This window comes from Buteo buteo, chromosome 13 (assembly GCF_964188355.1).
Source record: "Buteo buteo chromosome 13, bButBut1.hap1.1, whole genome shotgun sequence".
Lineage (NCBI taxonomy): Eukaryota > Metazoa > Chordata > Aves > Accipitriformes > Accipitridae > Buteo > Buteo buteo.
In genome coordinates, this window is record NC_134183.1 from 25,592,918 (window position 1) to 25,614,782 (window position 21,865).

The following is a 21,865-nucleotide window of genomic DNA, read 5'->3' on the forward strand; positions in this document are numbered from 1 at the left end:
CTAACAAAGCATTAATGCATTTGTAAGAGACACTGCTTCTGACATGTTGTCCAAGAAATGGCAAATCAACATATTAATCATAGTGAAACTCCTATGGCATGACGAAGCCAACCAGATCAGCATCTTATAAAACTAGTCAAGAGACCTTTTTTCCCTTCCACCCATGTAGAAAGTGCAGCCAACACCTCATGGTCCTGAAAAAAGTTAATTTGTCTCCAGGCCCAACTGCTAAGCCCTCAGAAACTAGACCAGTCTGGCTGACATTTTGCTGATGAAGCAGAAGAGTCCACAGATGCAGTATCATGTATCATCCACAAGTAACAGCAGCGGCTCGGCTGCTGCTTCAGGACAAAGCAAAACCTTAAAACACAGATCAGCTGCTTTTCTGAACAAAATAAACGTGGCCATTTGCCACTGCTAGGTATCAGCTTTAAATGCTCTGGAAGAGTTCTAGGCAGATGAACCTTTTCTACTAAAAATGAAAAGCATTTCTACTAAAAATGGCTGATTACTTAAATGACTTCTTTTGGTTGAGAAGCAACACTTCCAACACAGTATGTCATACTTCCTGATGGGATTATGTACACAAAAGAATCTGTAAAAATGGAGTATGTTTTTAGTCTCATTTCCAAAGTAAACACAACTCCTGTAATCACACAGTCTCCCCTCAACAACTTTTAAACATGTCGTTGACTTCCACTAAGCTTACCAGTGAGAGAGAGGAGAGGGTTTAGATATAATTAAGTTTCCACAAGTTATGTAAAATCAATGGCTAAGTACTGAAGGGAGACCAAAATTGGTGAGCTCACTGACAAAAGGGCAGGCAAAACACGATCATTATATATCCTGCTTGGAAGCAGCTGCCTGGCGACCAGCATGCGCATCCTGGCTGGCCAACTGAGACACGCACAACTGCAGGATAGGCGTAGCTTAGAGGGAAGCTGCGGATTTTAAGGACACCAGTCCACAGGAATCCAGGCTTTGTTAGTACCACTGCTCAGAGAATTTGCTATTTGAGTGTCACAAAACAATTCGTCTTTTGCGGAAAAGCTCTGAAAAATGTAACCATCAGGATTCCAAACTTTTTAGGTCCTGTTTTGAAAGCTTCTTAATACACAGCTCTGCATCAATGAACCATATAGGCTGTCTCTAGAATTCATCACATGTGCTTTCAAATTCCTTGTCCTCAACAGTTCCAGCAGACTAAAAAAGGAGGGAATTGGTTCAAATGTCTTTGCTGATGTCTAAGTGCAATAACTGATGTAACAAGAACTACCAGCAGGTTCGCATTTTCATTTAGATCAACTGGTTCACAGCCACGCAATTCACAATGGCTGACCCAATACTTCAATATTTCATAAAGCATTACTTGTACAAATCTCAACATATGACCCTTGGAAAACACCAAGTATTTAAATGAATATTTGTTGCTCAATATTGTGTTTCAGAAATCCAATTAGTCTATCAAGTCAAAGTTGGCAATGACAATACTTTAGCCAATGAAGCTTAAAATGACAGCAACAGATAAACTGACTTATCCCCCCCATACGTCAGCTTAAACAACTGTATAATTTATACATTCCGAGAGTCATTTTTCTATTTCCCCACCAGTACATTGTCTTGGCTCAGGTCTGCCCAGCAATAATAGTGTGCTTAAACCAACACCAAAGTGCCTTTGAAAAACCTGCCCACTTCCAATTCATTAGGATGACAGAAATAATCTCCATTCTGTAAGGAAAAGCTTTGACTCACGTCTCAGCTGGGGTCCTTAAATTCACTGCAATTTTCCTACTGTGATCTCACTGTCTTCAGACAGACAGGCCCAGAAACAAAGATGACAATATAAAATGCTCACTAACCAAATTAGGTGAATTATCTACCAAAACATGCCTGCACAAAGGAAAGCTACCAAATGCAAAACGCCACAAAAAACACTAGCTAGAATCTATGACAGTTATGACAGAGGAGCAGCCTTGGAAAATGGAGCCTCTCATTTTTTAAAATCACTGGCTTGAATTTTGCCCAAATACATAACAGGCCTCACTGGAGAGAATTAGGTAGTAGGGAGCAAGAAAGGTTAGAAAACTGTACTTCTTTTAGTCTTAATTAGATGCAAAAAGGTACCTGAATTTGGTTCCAGGTACTAATGCCAGAATTTCAAAATACAATCAAGTAATATCAGCAGCTGTTCTGTATCTTAAGACAAAAACTCAATAGTAACAGCCCCTCAAACATTATCCTTATCTACCTGTAACTGGAATTAAACAATTATTTATAAATAACAAATTCTTACAAATTCATATTCTGAAACATATAAGGTAAAACTAGAACTTTTATCTATGCCTGATATTTTCAATTCATACAGTTTTGACAATGAAATTAGAATAGCTGTTACTAGGTAAGTACAAATGGAATTGAAACTCACACCGCTTGGCTTGCAGCCTCTGCAGAAGAATATTTCTAGTAAATATCAGCTTTTCTAATTATTTACTAAATGATAAACCACTACAAACAATCTAAACTTTGAGCCTAAACTATCCAGTGCTGCCCCTTTAAACACTGTTGTTTAGCAGTGCTCCACAGTTTGACATCAGTTGATACTCCTAAATATAGCTCTGCCTTAACTCCCCCCCACAGTTCACAAGCCAGACAAAGCCAACTTCATGACTCACACCCTGATACAGGCCAAACAACCCTCACACTACTTTTGCAATTTAATGTGAAGCATGAAACATCATCAAAATTTCAGGAAAATATTTAGAAAATAACTCACTAAAACATAGCCTCTATTAACAATCTCTTGACTTTGTAACCTTCCCATTTATTACACAGGATTTCAATTCTCTGCAACCGTGTTTGTGTTCAGTGGGGTTGCGTGCAGAATTGATCCAAACTGGTCTTCATTGCTCAGACTCCCATGCCCTCACTGCAACCCCCTCCCTGCTTTTCCTGAACTCCTTGAAGAAATTTTGGTAACAACAGACAATGGAAGCAAAAGTGAAATATACGAAGTAATAAAAGGTTTTTGTGGCTAGCTCAAATGTAGAAGTAGAGGCATTTCACAACCACAGATGGTATTTATTGCAAGAATGCTGTATATTACAGGCACTAGGTCTATTACACAATAAGACAAACACTTCTTCACATGCGGGTGTGAAAGCGTGTATGCTGCTCCTCTCTCCGTTACACAGGAGGCCTAGCTAAGATTAGGAAGTGCTCCAGCAGGAATTTAAAACACATTCAAATAAATTGCCCTCATGGATTAGTGGTTTATATTGCATAAACAGTGCCAGTTAGGAGAAGAGCTTTTGCATTTGCTTAGGTTGTGGTTAACTAAAATATTCTCTTATAGTCTTACTTTATTGACATGTGATAACTAAGGTAATCAAAATAAAAAGCTGAGGTAGAGTAACAGATGGAAAGGCAGAGTGAAAGGTAGAATCCAAAGAGAAAACAGAAAGTTAACACTAAGATTTGGGGTGGGGAGCTTAGGGGAAAAAGGGTAGATTTCAGAGCCATGTTAACACTCCAAAGACAGCTGAGGGAGGTCCAGCCTAATTTCTACAGCCTCGCTATTACTCTGTGCAGAAGGCAATTAGTGTAACTATGAAAGTTGAAGAAACATGCGGAGATGAGAATTTTCCCATCCCTTTTTCATATAAAACAGTAGCTTTTCTCAGGACAAAGTAAGCATCAAAGAAAAAAAGGAAGCTAAACAAGATGTTTTCATGACAGTGGCTTTACTTAACACTACACTGCCTCTGAAACCAGTACGTTATTTCTAAGTTGAGCTAATAAGCAGGCACCACACTGATTGCAGATTTTTGGCTTTCAAAATACTCTGTGAGATTAATTTAATTTAGAGTCAAAACATTTGTAAATTTTCTGCATGAAGAAATGCACATTAAAAATCATAATCCAAAGTTTTCACTACAGTGACAGTGCTGTGAATCCATGTGAGACCTTTACCCAAAATTGAAATGGCTACACGTTTGTATAGTATGAAGAACAGTGCCCTCTGGCTTCACATTAAATGGGAAAAAGAAAACAGTTTAACGGATGAAGCAAGTTACCTGGTTCCTATTTCCATTTCTAGTAAAGAAACATATGGAGAATTTTATGACAATTCTCTAACTACCCTAATTTTTCAAGGAATCTTCATCATAATTCAGATGCTCTGAATATTGAGATAATTTGATATTCAACTTAAAATATGCACAACTGTCTGGTAAGGGTTATATGTCATAAGAAACTGTAACTCAGTGAAAAACAAAGAAAACCACCAATTTTTTTCTTCAGAACCGTTTTGTTCACAGGAAATGTGTTTAAAGATGGGAAAAAGCCTTATCCAACCAAAGCCATCTAAAGCAGTTTCAATTTTGCATAACCTTGGAAAAGAGATTATACAGAAATGGACAACATTACAAATTCAAGAGAACTATAAATTTTCTATTGCTAAAAACCACATATACAGAGAACAACTTCCTGATGTACTAAAACTGAAAAAGTTAAGATTTAAGAGAAATTACTCAGAAGTTGAGAACTATGCGAAAATAGTGACAAAACTAGATTTAATCAACAAAATCTATACTGCCTAGAAAAACTTTTATCCACCACTCATTCAATTCCTCCTACAGGGCACAGAGAGGATAACATTTTGAGACAACTAAACTGTAATTTCCAGATCCAAATTTCTTTCACCCCCCAAGTTATACATGGTATAATTCAGCACTGATAAACAACAGAAATTAAAACATTTTGTACCATAAAGTCTAGCCTAAATGATACCTATGAGACAGTATTCCAGTTACATTTTTATTTTAGTTATCTGCCCCAAACTATACTACGACTTGATACTATGACAACTATCTACATTTCACAACTACCTTTTAGTACATGAATTGACTACCTTTGCAATGAAACTGAAAAGCTTAATTAATCTGATAGAAATTGAACTTTATCTGACCAGAACAGCTAAAGGAATAGCCAGCTGATTAAAAGTACACGCTTCTTCTCAAAAAAAGTCACTATCTGATTCAAGTACACCATCACAGTAGCATGAGAGATGTATTTTCCATAAATAACACTGTAAAACTTAAAATACTTTAAGAATACAACTTCTTTTGTGCATTGGTAATTGCACACATTCCTAAACAGATTTGATTTATGGTGTCTTTTTTACGTCTGAATTGCTACACATGAATTTACATTTAATAAGGCATATATTTCCAAACTCATTTGTGCTTAAAGCAATTATTTTGTACCTATTCCTGAAATGACATTGCATGTTCTTAGTTTGAATTTTAGAAAACCCATGGTCACATTAAACAAAAGAAATGTTCCTTTAAAACTGCCTTCTTGAAGTTTGAGTACTACAGCAAACTACTTCTGCAAAGGGAATTCTCCAGCATGTTTAATTCAGAAGTAGGAAAACAAGCCTAATATCGTTTTGTACAGAGGGATAAAAGGTTCAATTATACAATCTAAATACAGATCCTTGTTAAATCAGGTAATTTACACCTCTGTTTAAAACTGAACCTTAAACACTAATTCCTCAAATTAGGCATGCTTGCTGAATCTCTCAGCCATTTAGTCTAGTGCCCTAGCGTCCAAGTTCATCACTGAACGTGGTGTTTCCCACTACTTCGTACAATATATCATAGCAGCACTAACAGGTAGGATATTCTTAGAAATGGAATTCTAACAACTTTGAGAACATAAATGAAGTCACTTTGGTTCATCTATCTTAGATCCTCATTTAGTAATGGACCCTAAAGTCTCTTTAGAGATTTTCAACCAATCAAGCCAAGTTAGATGGTTCCCATTAGAACCACATCATAAGAAGGGAGAGCACATGGCTATACTATAAACCACTACCTACTAAACAATACTGACATTCTGGTTTCAGAGATGATATTGGTTTAAAAAAAAAGATACAAAACATCAAAGACAAAAGCATGCTCCAAGTAATTTCTATAAGCAGATTGAGGGAGGGTATAGTTTTCAGGCTCTTTAAGTGAAAACGTGAGGTAATTTCCCAAAATCATCAGTGACGTATCTCAGTATGCTGGAGAAAAACCCAAATGCAACATTACAGATGTGAGCTCAGCCAATTATCTCAAAACTTCACCTTGACTTCTATTACCATTTTACATCAGTGATACTAACTACTTTAACACTCCTCTTACAGTATTGGAAAAAATAAGAGGTTCATTAGTCAAGTAATAAATATGGCTATTTCTGTAGACAACTGTTCTCCTTTTATTTATCTATGGACATATTCAGTTTCATAGAGGAAGAGACAAAAATAATACAGTGATGCTGACTAAAGAAAGTAACTGTGAAATGCTGGGGAAAAATCCCTATCCTCTCATTTTAAAGAGACTTGAAAAATCACACCCAACCAAGTACCCACACAGAAGATTTGGAAATTTTGGAGATAAGCCAGCTACTATCTGGGACCTAAACCCACAGTTAGCTATTGAAAGGCTGAGTAACACCTTCCCAGAGACAATGACTACGTAAGTCAATTCTCCACCCTTACACAAGGAAAAGGAGTCGGTCTCTTTTAACATTGGCCCTGAATTCTGATCATTGTATATTAGTGTAATAATAGGCTTCTAAGAAATTTGAAGTCCCAAGGCCAAAAAACACTTCTTTCTGAAGCAAACACAGGGCTGATAAACAGAGATGACTGCCTGCACCTGAAACCCTCTCTCCAGCCTATTTCTAGATCATTTCTATTAAGTAGCTGCAAAGCACGTGCCTGCTGCTGTGCTGTGAGTTTCTTCAAGCAGCAATGGTATGACATTGTCTTGACTCTTGTTAGTCCCACTGCTGCCCATAGGCATATAAGTAGCAACAATTAACATCGACAAGTCTGGGCAGTTTTCCTTCTGGTACTATTTGGGAAACCTCAAGCATCAGCCAAATATCTGTTTGCATACAAACCCCAAAGAATCAGTAGCACTTGCCTCACATTTGGAAGATTATTTCGAAATCTAATTTTCATTTACATGAAAGCTCAGATTTTACATATTATAATAACTAAAAATTTCTTTAAAGCTGACACAGAATATCCTTTCCTCAAAAACTTAATTATTTTAATTTTTTGACGTTGTAATACAACAGCAGTTAAGAGCAAACTTAAAGGCATTTTTGGCTAGATGAATGTATGATGACTTTAGCTTAAATAATCTTATACAGTTCAATTTTTAAACATGATAAAAACCCCCTTGTATTCCAGTGGCAAGACTAAACACATTTTTAAGGTCTCATAATAAACTCTTGAAAATTAGAGCAGAGAACATTCCAGAAGCACTAGAGAATTTAGAAGTGGTTTTCTTCAGAAAGAATTACTACACTTATGATTTCCTTTTATAGTCTTAAGAAGCTACAGTCAGAAAAATAGAAAAAATATAGCTACTCAAAAGGCAATTTAAATTCTTCAATATAAATTAAAAAACCAACCAGCCTAAAAAGGCTTTATAAGAAAACTATTAACCATTCAAAGCATTCTTCCCCCAAAAACCTTAGCTGGCTCAATAAAGACATGTCAGTGCTATACCTCTGACCTAAGACTTATTTTTTCCTCTCCAGTGATATGTTGATATAGATTTGAAAGCAAGGTAATGAATCACTTATTTCTTTTGCAAAAAAGTTTGTCAAGTCAAATGCCCTGAAATGGAATCACAAATAAACCAGCAGAAATGGTAAGGCAAACGGAGTAAAGGAAACTTATTAGACAATCAGCAAAATACACTTCTAATTTCATTTGAAACTAGTTCATTAGCTGCACACCATGTGATATTACATTGCCCAATAAGCAACACAAATTACTCAGCCTGCTTGTTGCAACCACACACAGCAAAGAGCAGTAACTGCAAATGGACTAAGTCCACTACCACAAAAATAGAGTTAAGAAAATGGTTTCAGTTTCCAACACTGAAAGAGGTCAAACAACAGATTAGCTATTATATATTTAGCTCAAAGAAACTTGAACATATTTAATTTTTTCAACAATTTAACTATTCATAAAACATTAATTGGGTAGGAAATTAATATAGATACAATGATGTCAGGTAAACTCAACAGTTCAGACAGAAAACATAATTCAATAACAAAATTCATTAAATTATATACATTTTCCTGATTAATGCTGGATTACTATAAACTAGTTAAGAATGAAAGGTTATTTTATTGGGGTTGTAAGATGGCAGTTAGCAAAAAAAATTGTAAGTAATCCAAAACTGAAGACAAAGGTTTGAGTTTTCTTTGTTTCATTCACTGTTTTCCACTAATTTCAGTCACATTCTTGAGAAAGACTGCCCTCCTGTGTTCACTGATCATAGTATGCTGAGATGAGACAGCCCATGCAGCTGGAATCACTTCAAGCTGGCCTTTTTTTTTTTTAAAAAATAATCACATTACTGATTCAGAGAGTGAAATTAGCCCACCAAATGTTTGCACAGAAATAAAAGGCTGGTGCAACAGCAGGACTGTTCCAGGGCTTTCACAGAAGGTGGTAATGCTTGCTGGTTGGCATCAGTCCTAGAAAGCCATTCTGGGCCTTTAAAATGGCATCGCTGCTTGCAGCTGCTCTTTGCTCTTAACAGAGGCTGCTTATTAAAAGCTCCTAAATTGTTCGATGAAGTCCTAAAGGAATAAAATGCTTGTTAGACACCTTGTAACGAGGTTAGCTATACTACTTCATACCAGCTCTTCATGCTAACTGCAGCTGTATGGCACCTATCTTCAGAAAGATACAAAAAAATCCAGAAGTATGAATCTGTAATCACCCACATTTCCCATGTCATATTGTTTACATGTCAAGAATCCTGTAAGTGCTTCATAAATAATTAAAACATGAAAGAACATTGTATAGGAAAACAAGCATTTTAGAAATGGAAAAACCAAGGTATACAGCAGTTTGTCATGTAGGAAGTCAGTTCATAGTGAGCTGGCAACAGGAGTGACTTCTAGATTCCTGCTTTTAACAATGTCATTTGGTAAGTTAAAGAAACAAATGCTCTTAATTTGGTAGAACAGTTGCTATTCACATAGTTAACTGCATTTGAAAACATTCAGGAAATCATTTAGTCTCCTATGAGCATTACACTAAGGCACTACAAATCTAGCGTTAAGGGAGAAGCTTTGCTTTTAACAGTATTCAACAAAACACAAAAAGCACTTAAATAGTCATATAGGCAGCTCTACGAAAAATCTGGTTTTTGTATGCTAGCAAACACAAGAATATTATTGTTGTGGTACTTCTGGATAAAAAGCAGTATACGTGTCAATTTTAAGATGCATGTTATTCTGAACTCGTGTATGCACATGCATGAGTTTGCACATGCAACACACCTTGAGATAAATTTTATTCCAATTAATAAAAATGTATCACTTGATCCTTCAATTATTTATTCAGAAAAACATGACACTGAACCACATTCAAAATAACCCCACATTATTCACTTATACAAGTGCCTAAAGATGCTTGTACTTATACAAGTACCTAAACCAGTGTTCTTAGAAACACGTTCCTTGTTTTTTACACCAGCGTTTTCTTAAATTACTCAGAAATATGAATCAATACCCAGTATGGGAATCCTAGGCCTTTCATCTGTGCATGGTATCATCACAAAAAAACACTACTTCTTTTTGCCTATTTAAAATACATTTTTACACTACCTTCAACAACTGTTTCCGTTATTAAAAACCTCCTTTTTTTGCATAAAACAAAAAAGGCATTTTGCCTTCAATTACAGGACAGCAACAAGAAAATAACAAAAAAAGGGGGGGGGGGGGAGGAAGCTATTATGTGCATCTGGAGGGCATGTACTTGCTCAATCTTTACTTACGAGCCCAAATTACGTTTTCCTCATATATTGCCTTCTAATGTTTCCTTTGTCACTTTGGGGATCAACCACTAAGTTCTTTTTACCAACTTCAATCACAAAAATATCAGAACAAGAGTTACAACATGACACTTTTCCTGTATTTGTACTTTTCCTTTGCATGGTTTAAATAAATACCTAAAACCCATATATATATGTGTGTGTGTGTGTGTGTGTGTATATATATATATAAAAATATATATATATAAAGAGAGATTCTTGCATGGGAACAAGCAAATCAAGCGTCCCCACTTCCTCTTGCATTCCCCAGAATACAGACTTATTAATGCTTCAAAACACTTACTGGTGTGATAGAGGTAGTCTTGATTTAGAGGAAATATTAACATAGAAACATAACAGAAATAATTTAAAGCTTGCCTGAACTAATCTCCTTTGTGAAACTTTTAACACTGTTTCAATTTTAAGTTATTGTTTTCCTGCCTGGTAAAGAAGCAACATTTTTTCATTCATGAAATGACATAACAAATATTGCTTCCCCATACCTTTCATTAACAAAAAAAATGTTTATGTTAGTGTTAATTTTTCTATTTCTGTACCTGCATTATCAGTCTCTACAGTTTGTTAAACAATATCTAACAGTACTTGGCAAACAGAACTTACATACAACAACCAAATTAAATCAATCAACATTTTGTGACTGGACCATTTATAGTTTTCCTTTATATAAGAGAAACTAAGCACTAGTAAGAAGAGCTATGATAACTAAACTAGAGATCAATGGATTTCACGCTACAGCCAGGGGCTGACTTCCTGTCAAATACAACACATCTGGAGAGGATGTTTGCATGGTGGCAGAAACCCACAGTACCATAGACGTTTCCTGTACAACAAGGGGGAGTGTCCCAGCAAGAACCTAAGCTTCTGTAATAATAAAGAAGCTTAACACACCTGGATAGCCAGATGATTGTTTATATCAAGCTCCTTTCTCTGATATATTTTTGTCATAGCAAAGAAGGACAAATATTTAAAGAAAGTGGGGCAATTACAATAGCTTGCTATTTGCATAGCATTAGATTATGCAAACACAGGTCAGTATTACAGTGTCACTAACAATATGCAATGATACATCAGTCGAAGAGTCTTTGGAATTTAATATTTAAGTAGTGTTTCTCTCCTTAAAGACTCGGAAGGACAATATTTTCAAAACAGCACATAAGACTTGTGTAACGTTTTCTTTCCAATGGATGTTCAGGCAGTTTTCAAAAGGTGAGCACAAAATGTGCCCGAGACGCTTGGAATCAAAAGATCTGAGCTGATTTTGAGATACAGATTTAGGTGTCATACATAATTGTCACATTTAATGTCTGCAAGCACAGAGTAGTTCTGCATTTGGAATTTAAGCACGATTTTGATATACCTAGTTAGAATTTACAAAACAGGTAACACTGTTTCTATTAAGATAAGGCATCAGGCCAACTGCAAGACAAGTGAAGCCTGTACAGAAGTTCACATGGTCCTTAAGACAGAACAAAGCGATACAGAGAAGGCTAGCACTGGAATAAGAAGAAGTAGGTGGACCATTTGCAAGACAAGGCTCTCACTCCCAGGACTGTCAGACCTGATGACCACAGGGATGCTCAAATTCAGCAACTGCCTATCATGCAAAAGGCCTGCGACACGATACAGAAAAATAAGCCATTCCTGAAACAGTAACATTTACACATGATTTATTTTTGGATCAGTACTTCAACATTTTTCCAAATTAAACCTCAAGATACTTTTCATGGTCCATTCCAATGACTATCATGTTTTTCATTCAGCAGTTTCAACTAAATACAAGTGCCATTTGGAACCAGAAGGCACATACCTAACCTACTATAACCTTATCTGTGGCTCCAGTAACTAGATTCTTCTCCTGCAAGGTCTCTGTTCATTCATAGTGCAAAGCAGAACCTAGTAGTTAGTACCAGTTACAAAGCATAATTTCCTGTCTGCTGGCACAGGACCTCTAACAGAAGTGCAGAGAAAAAAAAAAAAAGTGAAAAATAAGACAGTACTCTTTCCTCAAAAGGCATTTTGTTCACATACTCATTTTAGTTCTCAGAGTAGAGAAATCAATAGTGCTTCTAAATTACAAATTCTGTAAACCAGGTGTTTTTGTCAGAGACAAGAATTTTGCTCTTTTCATAGAATATTCTGACAAATAATTTTTAAAAGATTTATTACAAAGACTGTTATCCTTGGTCCCCATGAACTTTTTCATTTGTTTTAAATCATATTTCACCTCCTACTCAAGGACTACAAAAAATGTATGGTAGTCACAGAGACTGTAAAGAAGAAAAATTGTGAATTATAAACAGCTATGTGGAAGGAAGCAGTATTTTGTGTTTGCCATATTACTCGAAAATGACATACTGCTTAAAGCTTTTTGACAACTACTTTTGACAAAACATTTGAGCTGCAAACTTGCAATACAAATTAACTAATGCAAAGCAGTTTGTCTCTCCTAACTTCCAGGAACTCAGAATAGTACCAGAAAATAACCTTCCAAAGCTTGCCAGAATGGCTATGCATATTAGACAAGGACATGGTATTACTTTTCAGCTGGATGTTCTTGAATTCTGTTTGTGTGACAGCTTTGTAGTTCCAATACAGTATGCTTCATTACCTTTTCCTCTTACAATATCTCACCACAAGTTTCTCAGATTTTAGCAATTAAAAGGAGATGAGTATTTTAAGTAAATATTAATTGAACACAAGGAACAAGGGATGAAATCTTTTCATTTTCAGTGAAACAACCTATGTATCAAGACAAGTCTTTGATCATTAAACCTTTGCATAAGCCAGTATAAAGAATAAAAAGGCTGCTCACTAGGACCAAGCAGATTCTTCCTGGTAAGAAACAACCTATAAATAATAGCAAAAAAAACCCCCCCAAACCATGAAGAAAAAAAAAAATCTGAAAAAGCCCCATACCATGAGTTTTAAAGTGGAAATAGTCAGTCACAATTAACTGTGTGTTCCTTATGGCAATAATTGAATTATACAGAGTAAAACTACAGAGCTTTCAGAAATGCTTCCTTAATTTACTAGATAATCTACAAGCAATTTCCTTATATGGCTGGAGAGAAATCACTGCTGTATGTTTTAAAGCTAGAAGATAAATGGTCTTTGAAACAGAAATCATTGTTACTAACTGGAATAATAAAAGTCTTGCATCACCACTGCTACAGATTCCTTTCATATAAATGTATCGCATTTTCTCGCAAGTGTGGTAAATCATCATCAAATCAGTAAAGGTGTTTATTGAAGTTATGTAAATTAACAATGCAGCTTCACAGGGAAATGGGAGAAACAAATGAACAAGAAGGTATCTAGGGCTTTTAGTTTTAAAAATTCCTTAAAATAACATCAGATTAAAAAAACCCAAAACCTAACACATATATACCTGAGCTTGTATGTTTGAGGTAAAAATGAAAACCTGTTTTGTCAATATATAAAGAGACTAGACAATGATCTGGTAAAAAGAGATGAAATACCGAACATAGTCTGGCTAAGAGCTCTGACTGTTAATATCATCTTAAAATTCTAATGAATTTTTCTAAATATGACAAATCTTGTGTCACCATTTAGTACTTTTGTATTACTCAACTAATATGTTCTTCTTTATGGAAAAGCTAGACCCCACTGAAGAGTAGCCTTTTCGTAGAACTAATTGGTTAGAAAAACGTTTCTTGAAATTTGGTCCAAATCTTAACATTAAAGACGTAATATAATTCTTACAATATATTTTTCTCTGCAGGAGGCAGCTCCAGGACTACTTATTATTTGGCAAGCACAAAGACAATATCCTGTCCCTTTTACTGCAGAATGTTTTGGGGTGGTTTTTTTTTTTTCTCTCCAAACTCTTAATCATTTTTCTGAAGTAAACAGACCATATACTTAATACATTTTGATACTGAAAATGGTCAACTTGGGCATCAGACTAGAATAAGGTGTAATTCAGAATTTTAAAATATTAAGCTTCCAAATAAAACTAATTCACCAGCTGCTTAGGTTCTGAACACCAGGCCCATGCTAAAAGCAACCAGCATGGTTAACTGCCTGATTAACAAAATCCAATCCTGACAGAATAAACCTATTTTTAATTTACTATACATTTACTATAAATTGCTAAAAATCAGATGATAGACATGAGAAAAAAAAAAAATCTTATATTTTGCTGTAATTCATACATTTTCATTCACAAAATGAAAAAAATAAAGAATCAAATAATTTTTAAAGTTTACACTTTCTAAATTCTAACCACTAATTTTGATATTAAAAAAAGACAAATGAAGGACAAAACCAGTAAAGAATGCTATTCATAGTCTAGAGCAAAGCAGCTCAGAATCTGGCAAAAAAGAGCATAACTCAATGATTAAGATGACTTATCACTTAGATCCTTTTCTGTGGAGAAAGTGCAAAATTTGCCACAGCCATAAAAGAAATAATTTTTAGCACCATAGTTCAAGCAAACCCATAAATAAAACCACAATTTTCCACATCACTAGAGAAGTCATATTACAGAATTTCCACTGTTAGGAAAATATTATAAATAATCCTTGCAATTTATAAAATATGAGACCTTACTGCTACCTTTTGCAATTCCTGGCAATACTCCAACCTGAAGATAACAGGCTAATGTAATCCCTAGTTTTCTCCTATTCATGCATCTTTTCCCTCACCACAATTCAAAGTTCACAGAAATCATACCTTAGAGTACCTTCATTTTTTGCACACACATACCTAAAAACATTCATAGATTTATTTAAGTTTTCTTATTATGAATCACATCAAAACAATTTCAGTGTATTTTGGATGATACAAGGATTCAGGCTCTAGGAAATTAAATACTAGTTACATCTTACCCAGAACATTTCCTGCAGGTACTTCTTCAAGATCTTCAAGTTCTCTTCCCATAAGCAAGTAGAGATTCTCCAATGTACAGCAAGTCATATGAGGTACTAATGGCAGATCATTTGTAGCAGAACACTGGGATGACAGCTACGCAAAGTAAAACAGCCAGTGTTGAATATTTATCACTTAGTGCTGATAAAAGCTTCTTCCTCAAGACCTCCTTCCACTCTAAAGCTAAGAAATGCATTCTAAAGCATTTTCATTTCAAAAGTTAGATATTAAAAATCAACATATACTTGAAATTTTTTTTTTCCCCTTCCAAAACTCCAGTCTTGTGGCAAACAAGCAAATGTTACCAAGAAAATAAAAAACAATGCTTTCTTTGGTAATGTTTAGGTGTGTACTACTCCTAGCTCACTTTTCATTGTCACTGATAAAACAATTTTTTTTAAGTAAACTCATAAGTAATGAACTTCTATGATCATAATCTTAAAACATTTAACACCATTTTTTTCAATACTATTATGCACCTTCCTGTTCCCCAAAAGCACTGTTTTTTCCTTCACAAGTTTTCTTTGAATCAAAGTATGCACATACTGGATTTATTGTTAGCTAATACAACACTGTGCTTAAACTATTTTGGAAATGTTAAGGTTTATAATGAGTTTATGGACACAATCAGCTATTACCAGAATTACCTAAATTACTTTGATACTTTTTGGAATTTTTGACTTGGAACTTCTGATTTATTTATTTATTGAGTGAGCAACGTGTAAAAAGTTAAGTCATCAGTGTTTCAAAAGAATTCCAAGTTATGGTAACAGTTCACTGTCACCTCTTACCTTATGCAAAGACTCAGCAGGATCATATTTTGGTCCCAAAACAAAGATCTTTTGCCCTCTTCGCACAATGCCACTGAACACTCTAGCGAAAGCAATGAAAGACTCCTTGTTGTCTGCTTCCTGTTTCATTGCCTTTGAGGTCATGATCTCTACTTGACCAGTGAGATGTTGCTCTTCACCTAATCAAAGTTAGAAAAATATATGAAGAATAAAAGCAGTTTCTGCCTCATCACCTGAAGCGAAAATAAATAATCAATTACATATTATTCTACCACATCTGGCGACACATTACAAGATGGCAAGAATGCCCCATTGTAACTCATAATCCATTCCTGTTGCTCATACACTGCTTTTGTACCAACTTATTACTAGGCTGTTTGTTTCTGGTTTGTTTGTTTTTTTTTTTTAATGAAACAGTTACTCTCATAAAAGCTTAAAGGAATTAAAGTTATATTGGCATAAAGTATCCTAGTAACAAGTCCGTAAGAAGGTTCTAGCAGTAAGCTAAACAAACCTGAATCTTTCTACCCCATACACAAGGGCGAAAGTCAATTGCCGCACCTTTCTACTTAAGAGTAAGAATTATTTAATTTTTCAGCAGAGCATACCCTTCAAGCATCACCTGGCTTTGCTGACTCAAAGTACAGACACCAACCACATTCTCAGGCCATAGAACAGGTATCCATGGCGCTACCGCAGCATTTATGAACTATCAGCCTTCTTACAAATCCCTCCTTTACTCTTTGTTCGGTTCCATCTATTGAACTGTTTGGACTGGCATGTGGATGATTCTTTGTAAGGTACACAGCCCCTTGACAACACCTGGATACTACTATTAAAGGTCCTCTGAGAAAAACAGATAGTAGAACATTACATACCTTTCATATCACCAGTGTTCCCAGTTACTTCAAATGAATTTTCACTTGGGGGCTTTTCTGACAGCTCCCTTCCTTGATTTGCTGCCAATTTTTCTGCATGCCTTTGTTTCGCAAGTTCACGCCGATGAGCTATTTCTTCTTGAGTTAAAGGCCTACATAGTATTTTAAAACATTAGTATTTGGAAATGTCATTTATTTTAAAATAAATTAAATCACAATAATTAGAATACTATATTTGGCATAAGTAAAGACTTATGCAGAATGCCTTTTGTCCCCATGATACTACGTATTTTAAGTCAGCTAAAATTAGCAAACTTCCTCTACCATGTTTAGGGAGATGCCACCATGTTAAGCTTCGGTTTATTTTGTTAAAATAAGTCAAGTTTCTCCCACTGATGTGTGAATTCCTACTTTTTCAGAAAAGATCCAAGCCAATTTTCAAAATTGCTTTTTACGCCATGTCCAGTATGTTATCCTGAGCTAGAATGACAGCTAAGACTAAGCATACAATATACTAATTTAAGCTTACCTATACCAAGATAGTTAGAAAAAACAACCAGACTTTTCTTCCAAATACATAGGGACCAAACACTGTCATTTTAAATTACTTGTGGTATCTTTATTATTTTAAGGTGTTCTTTACAGCAAGTGTTCAAATGTAGGGAAAAGTCTCTGCTTGCTATAGCTACCTTTCCATAAAGTGAATAGCTTCATAAAGGACAAAAGACTTAAAACTGAGACACCACCAACAAAAACTAATTTTAATATTCTGATGCAATTTCCATCTACTTACTGGTAAACCCTGCCTTAAAACAAAGTGCTTTAACATAAGATTTAAAGCAATAAATAATAAAAATTTAAGAATTACATTATCATTCCTAGAAAAGGCAATATTAACAGACTTGTTTTTATACGCAACTCTTTTCAAGCATTTTAAGCAGCAAAGTGAGTTACACATATATGAAGTCTAACAGCACTGCCTAAAACTGTCCATTTGATTTTTAAATCTGGCCCTAAATAAAAATCTGTGATATGAGGTTATCTTCTAATTTAATTAAGTCCAAATAAGGAAATTAATTTCAGATACTAGTCATCTTCCCTTTCCAGTTCCTCCCGTTTCTATTAATTTCCCACATAAAAGAGCTGAACCTATGATCCTGCTATAATCATTACAGATACTCTTAAGAATAATTTATTCTGTTTAGTAATTTCAATATCCTCAATTTCTCATGTAACATGCTGTCAGGTGCCTAAATTAAAAAAAAACCAACTTTATCACTGTGGCTTAAAAGCAGGAAAAAATAATTAAGTTATGCAGATATACTTTTTTTCATGGAACTAGAATGCCTTCTTTTTTTTTTTTTTCCCATTGGGAGCAATGGAAATTTATATTGCTTTCCAGCATTAATAAATAATTTATTTCCAAAATAATAACCAATGCATTTTTTGTATTATATGAATATTCTTAATGGAATTCTAACTCAAGAGAAAAAACAGAATAATTCTCTCTATCATAAAACACGCATTTGTACAACACAACTGGACAAACTAATCACAAAGTGTTAGATCTTGACTTCAACTCAAGAAGGTGAACACAATCCCACAGCAAAACCCCACCTACACGGTGTGTCCTTATGGCTGCATTTGCTCATATGATGGAGGCAAGAACAATGAACAGTTCTTAGTATTAAGATGGTTTAGGATTCTTTCAGTCAGTTGTATCAATCACAGTCTGATGACCAGAAGCACTACAGCAGTAGAGTAATTTTTCTTTACACAACAGGCACATAAGTATGATCGTTACTAAAAAAAAAGTTTGAATCACATCCCCACATCAACTATTCCACACTCCCAAACAAGGAAAAAACCCATCACTTAATGGTCAAAGCTTTTATGCGTAGCCAGTAGAGACACTTACTGGATGCTTACTCTGCCCTTAACTGGATTAATTAGGGGAGGAAAGCCCCGAACAGCTTCTGTGGCTGAGACCAACTCACCTCCAGTAAGATTTTTATTTTTTTTTTAATATCACAATATGGATGCTTTTCTGCATACAACACATTCTGCAAGAAACTTAATTTTAAAAAAATGCTTAATGAGACTCTTCATTTTACCAAAATTCTTAGAACTTGAGGAAATCACTCTGAACACAGCTATCATGCCTACCTTGAATCCAAACATTCAACTCAAAAGAGGAAGAAAACTATACACAAACTAAAAATCTCTCTAAAAACTACCTAAGAGAGGCCCCCAGGATAAAACGTCAGAATCAGAAGCACAGACTTTCAGAACTCAGAACCTGGGACAGACATACTGCATGTCATAGAAAAGGCAAAAGCAAGACAAAAATGCCACTACAAACTCCTCAGCAACTTTTTTTCTTTTAAAAAAGCATCTATTAATCACTGTGACAGAATTAAGAATATGTATCTCTGAAATTTTGGAGCGTGGTATTTCTGTTTGGTTTGTTTATTTTCTTGCAAAAGAGAGTGAGACCTAACAATACAAAATGCAAAGCAGATGGTGGAGAAGAAAACTTTATGATGATTTTTTTTTTTTTCCTGAAGGCAGCTGTTCAAAGCTATTTAAGGGTTTGGAATGTCTGAAAAAATTCCCAAAGGAGAGAGATTGATAGGAAAAGTACAGATAAGACAGCCAAGGGTGTCATAAACGCAGTCTATGTATGATGGCATAGTATACACAGGAGGACATATGTGTGCATTCCAACACATTTTATTGTCCAAAAATACTTCTATTTTGTGTAAATAAACCTGAGAGTAAAAGAAAAAAGTTTCTTCGCTTTTTTCCCTTTACAAGGTATTTTTAAAAGTATCAGTATATTCAGGTGTCAAATAGCCCTAATCACAAATGTTAAAGGTACCTTAAAATTCTGAATGCACCTGTGGAAGTTATAATACATATAAGCACAGTTAATTATAGTCTCAATTTGATAAGCAGCAGATTGAGTGTGGGTGGGACTTTAGCGAGTAGGTACAACCTAGACTTCCATCCTGGTTTCTGTCAGCATCAATTTCTATAAAATTAGTCACTCCCAGTAGTATCATTAGAAACCACAAAAAGATAATGTTGTCAAATAAATCCTTATACAGAATTGTAACACACTCAAGCAGAACACAGAACAAGATTAATGCACATAAGCCACTGGATCTGCAACAAAACCAGTTTTAAATTATTCCCTGATTTATTAAATTTCTCCAGTTGGCAAAACCAATCAGAAGAGAAATCAATTTAGAACAAATGCTGCCCAAAACAGAAGAAAGATTCTCTCCTCTTCTTCCATACCATATTTCTTCTATCCCCTTTTTTCACTCCATAAGAAAGGATCTACAGCCTCATAATATTGGCAGAAAAAAATGGGAACATGCAGGCACACAAAAAACAGTAAATGAAAATTCTGGAGCGGAAAGAAGAAGAGAGTCCCTACCTCCACGGAGATGCTACAGCATCCAGACACCATACACATGAACCAGGCACAAGTAATAGAGCTGACACAGATGGGTAACCACATTATTACTAACTCATCTTAACCTCAACCATGTGGTAAACAAATGCTATGGAAATAATAATGTGGAAAAGGGTGTAATATATATACTATTAATATTTAGTAGATTGTTGATTAAATGCATCAGGTTTCAGGTAATGTAAGCAAGCTACTGCTGACTTCCTTACTCCAACCCTGGGATACTCCAGTTCCCCTGGGATAACTCATTTAGTTTAAAGTGAACGACAACTAAACTTCATGCAATCAGTCCTCTGAATATGATAGCTTTTCTACCCTTCCATGTTTATCAAAGACAGACTTCATTCCAAAAATTCATAGTGAATAAACACAACAAAAAACCCAAACATAAATTGGCCTCTGATTATTATGGAAAGTGTTACATTTATTTTTTTAACCTTTTAACCCTCAGACCATTTTAAAAAGGAAACACCACAGTCAGAACATCAACTGATTTCCAAAACATTGGTACTACCATCAAGAAGTGTCTGTGATGCATCTCCTATGCCACAAACAATGTTTTTGAAGTGGCTAAGAATACTTTCTCTCCATACAGTTTTTACCAGTTTAAATTCCATGAGCTCATGGACACATGCTTGACTTCATGAAGCTAAGGGGGTAATTTCTGTTAACATCTTTAAATCCAAGTAATTTATAGAGAATCTTCTGGATTACTCTTCATGACTCTGCTCTTCAGAATTAAGTTCTAGTTAAATCATTGGCTGCTGTTCTGCTCACCACCTGGCACTGGAAGACTTCTGATAACAGCATCCCTACGGACAGCTCTGTCAAGTGCAGCTTATTTGCTACAATTCAGCACACAGTATGTCCGGTGGTCTTCCTAATCCTTCTGAAGTTCATTAATTTCTGGATTAAACTGCTTAATGTCTATGGAACTATTTCCATTCACAAACTAATGTACAAATACTAAGATTATTTCCTATCTTTTCTATTGCAACTGAAAGCACTAGGCAATTCACAGTAGAAAAAAACATGTATACACAAAATGAACAACTGAAAATCATCCAAATCAGAATTTACATAAAATCTCATACAACAATCTTCCAGGGTTCCTGCAAAGGGGAATACTCGATAACTGTTTTGTATTATATTACATAGCAATTTTCATTCATTCTGAAATATGTAAGAAAACTAAGATACCAATATCAATGAAAAACACTCTTGACTGATATACTGACCTTTGGTTTATCTCACATACTAAATGTGCAATAAAGAAAGAAGAATCTTGAAGTAAAACTCTTCCAGAATGTTACAAGCTTTTCTCTCTTAAGCTTACAATTACACAAACTAAATCATGTCCAGAGATTCAAATTTCATCCATTACTACATATTCCTCTTAGATCAGTTCCAAAGGTCTTAGCTGGATTAAAATGCATACTGTTACAATGAAATTTATTTCACAACAGCCATAAGTAGGGTTTTTAATTTTTGAAAAGCATATATGACTCTTAATTATATAACTGGGTGCCATCTTCAGATGTTAGCCTGTAAATCTGACAGGCTGTTCAGGTGACTCATGCCATATTCATTTCTAATGCACTAACCACATTTTTGAACAAACTATTACTAATGCAAACAGAAAATGATGGGTTCAGATCACACTGAAGTCCCTGAAAGTCATATTGCCTTTAAACATAATTAATTTACTTGCAAGAAGATAGTGATTTCTTACAGAGCTTGGAGCTTTGTAAGCGTTCTTTTCTTTTGATCAAGACAATGTAAGGTCTTTTTAGCTGAAGGCTGGGCAAAAATCACAGGATTTACATTTTTTCCAATACAGTTTTTTAGGAGACATTAGAAAGGAAACAGACAAAGTACACTACAATCTGTTGGTTTAAGACATGCAAA

At 35.0% G+C, this 21,865-nt stretch overlaps 1 protein-coding gene across 1 annotated transcript in view; it reads right to left on the reverse strand.

Annotated features, from left to right (window-relative positions):
• The window catches only part of EFL1 (elongation factor like GTPase 1), an 80,560-nt gene that overhangs the window by 39,398 nt on the left and 19,297 nt on the right, over positions 1–21,865 (reverse strand). Inside the window, exons 13-15 of the mRNA XM_075045135.1 lie at positions 16,477–16,628; positions 15,599–15,777; positions 14,768–14,903 (exon numbers count right to left, since the gene is read on the reverse strand). Coding sequence (XP_074901236.1) covers positions 14,768–14,903; positions 15,599–15,777; positions 16,477–16,628 — 467 coding nt within the window. The remainder of the gene's footprint in view (positions 1–14,767; positions 14,904–15,598; positions 15,778–16,476; positions 16,629–21,865) is intronic.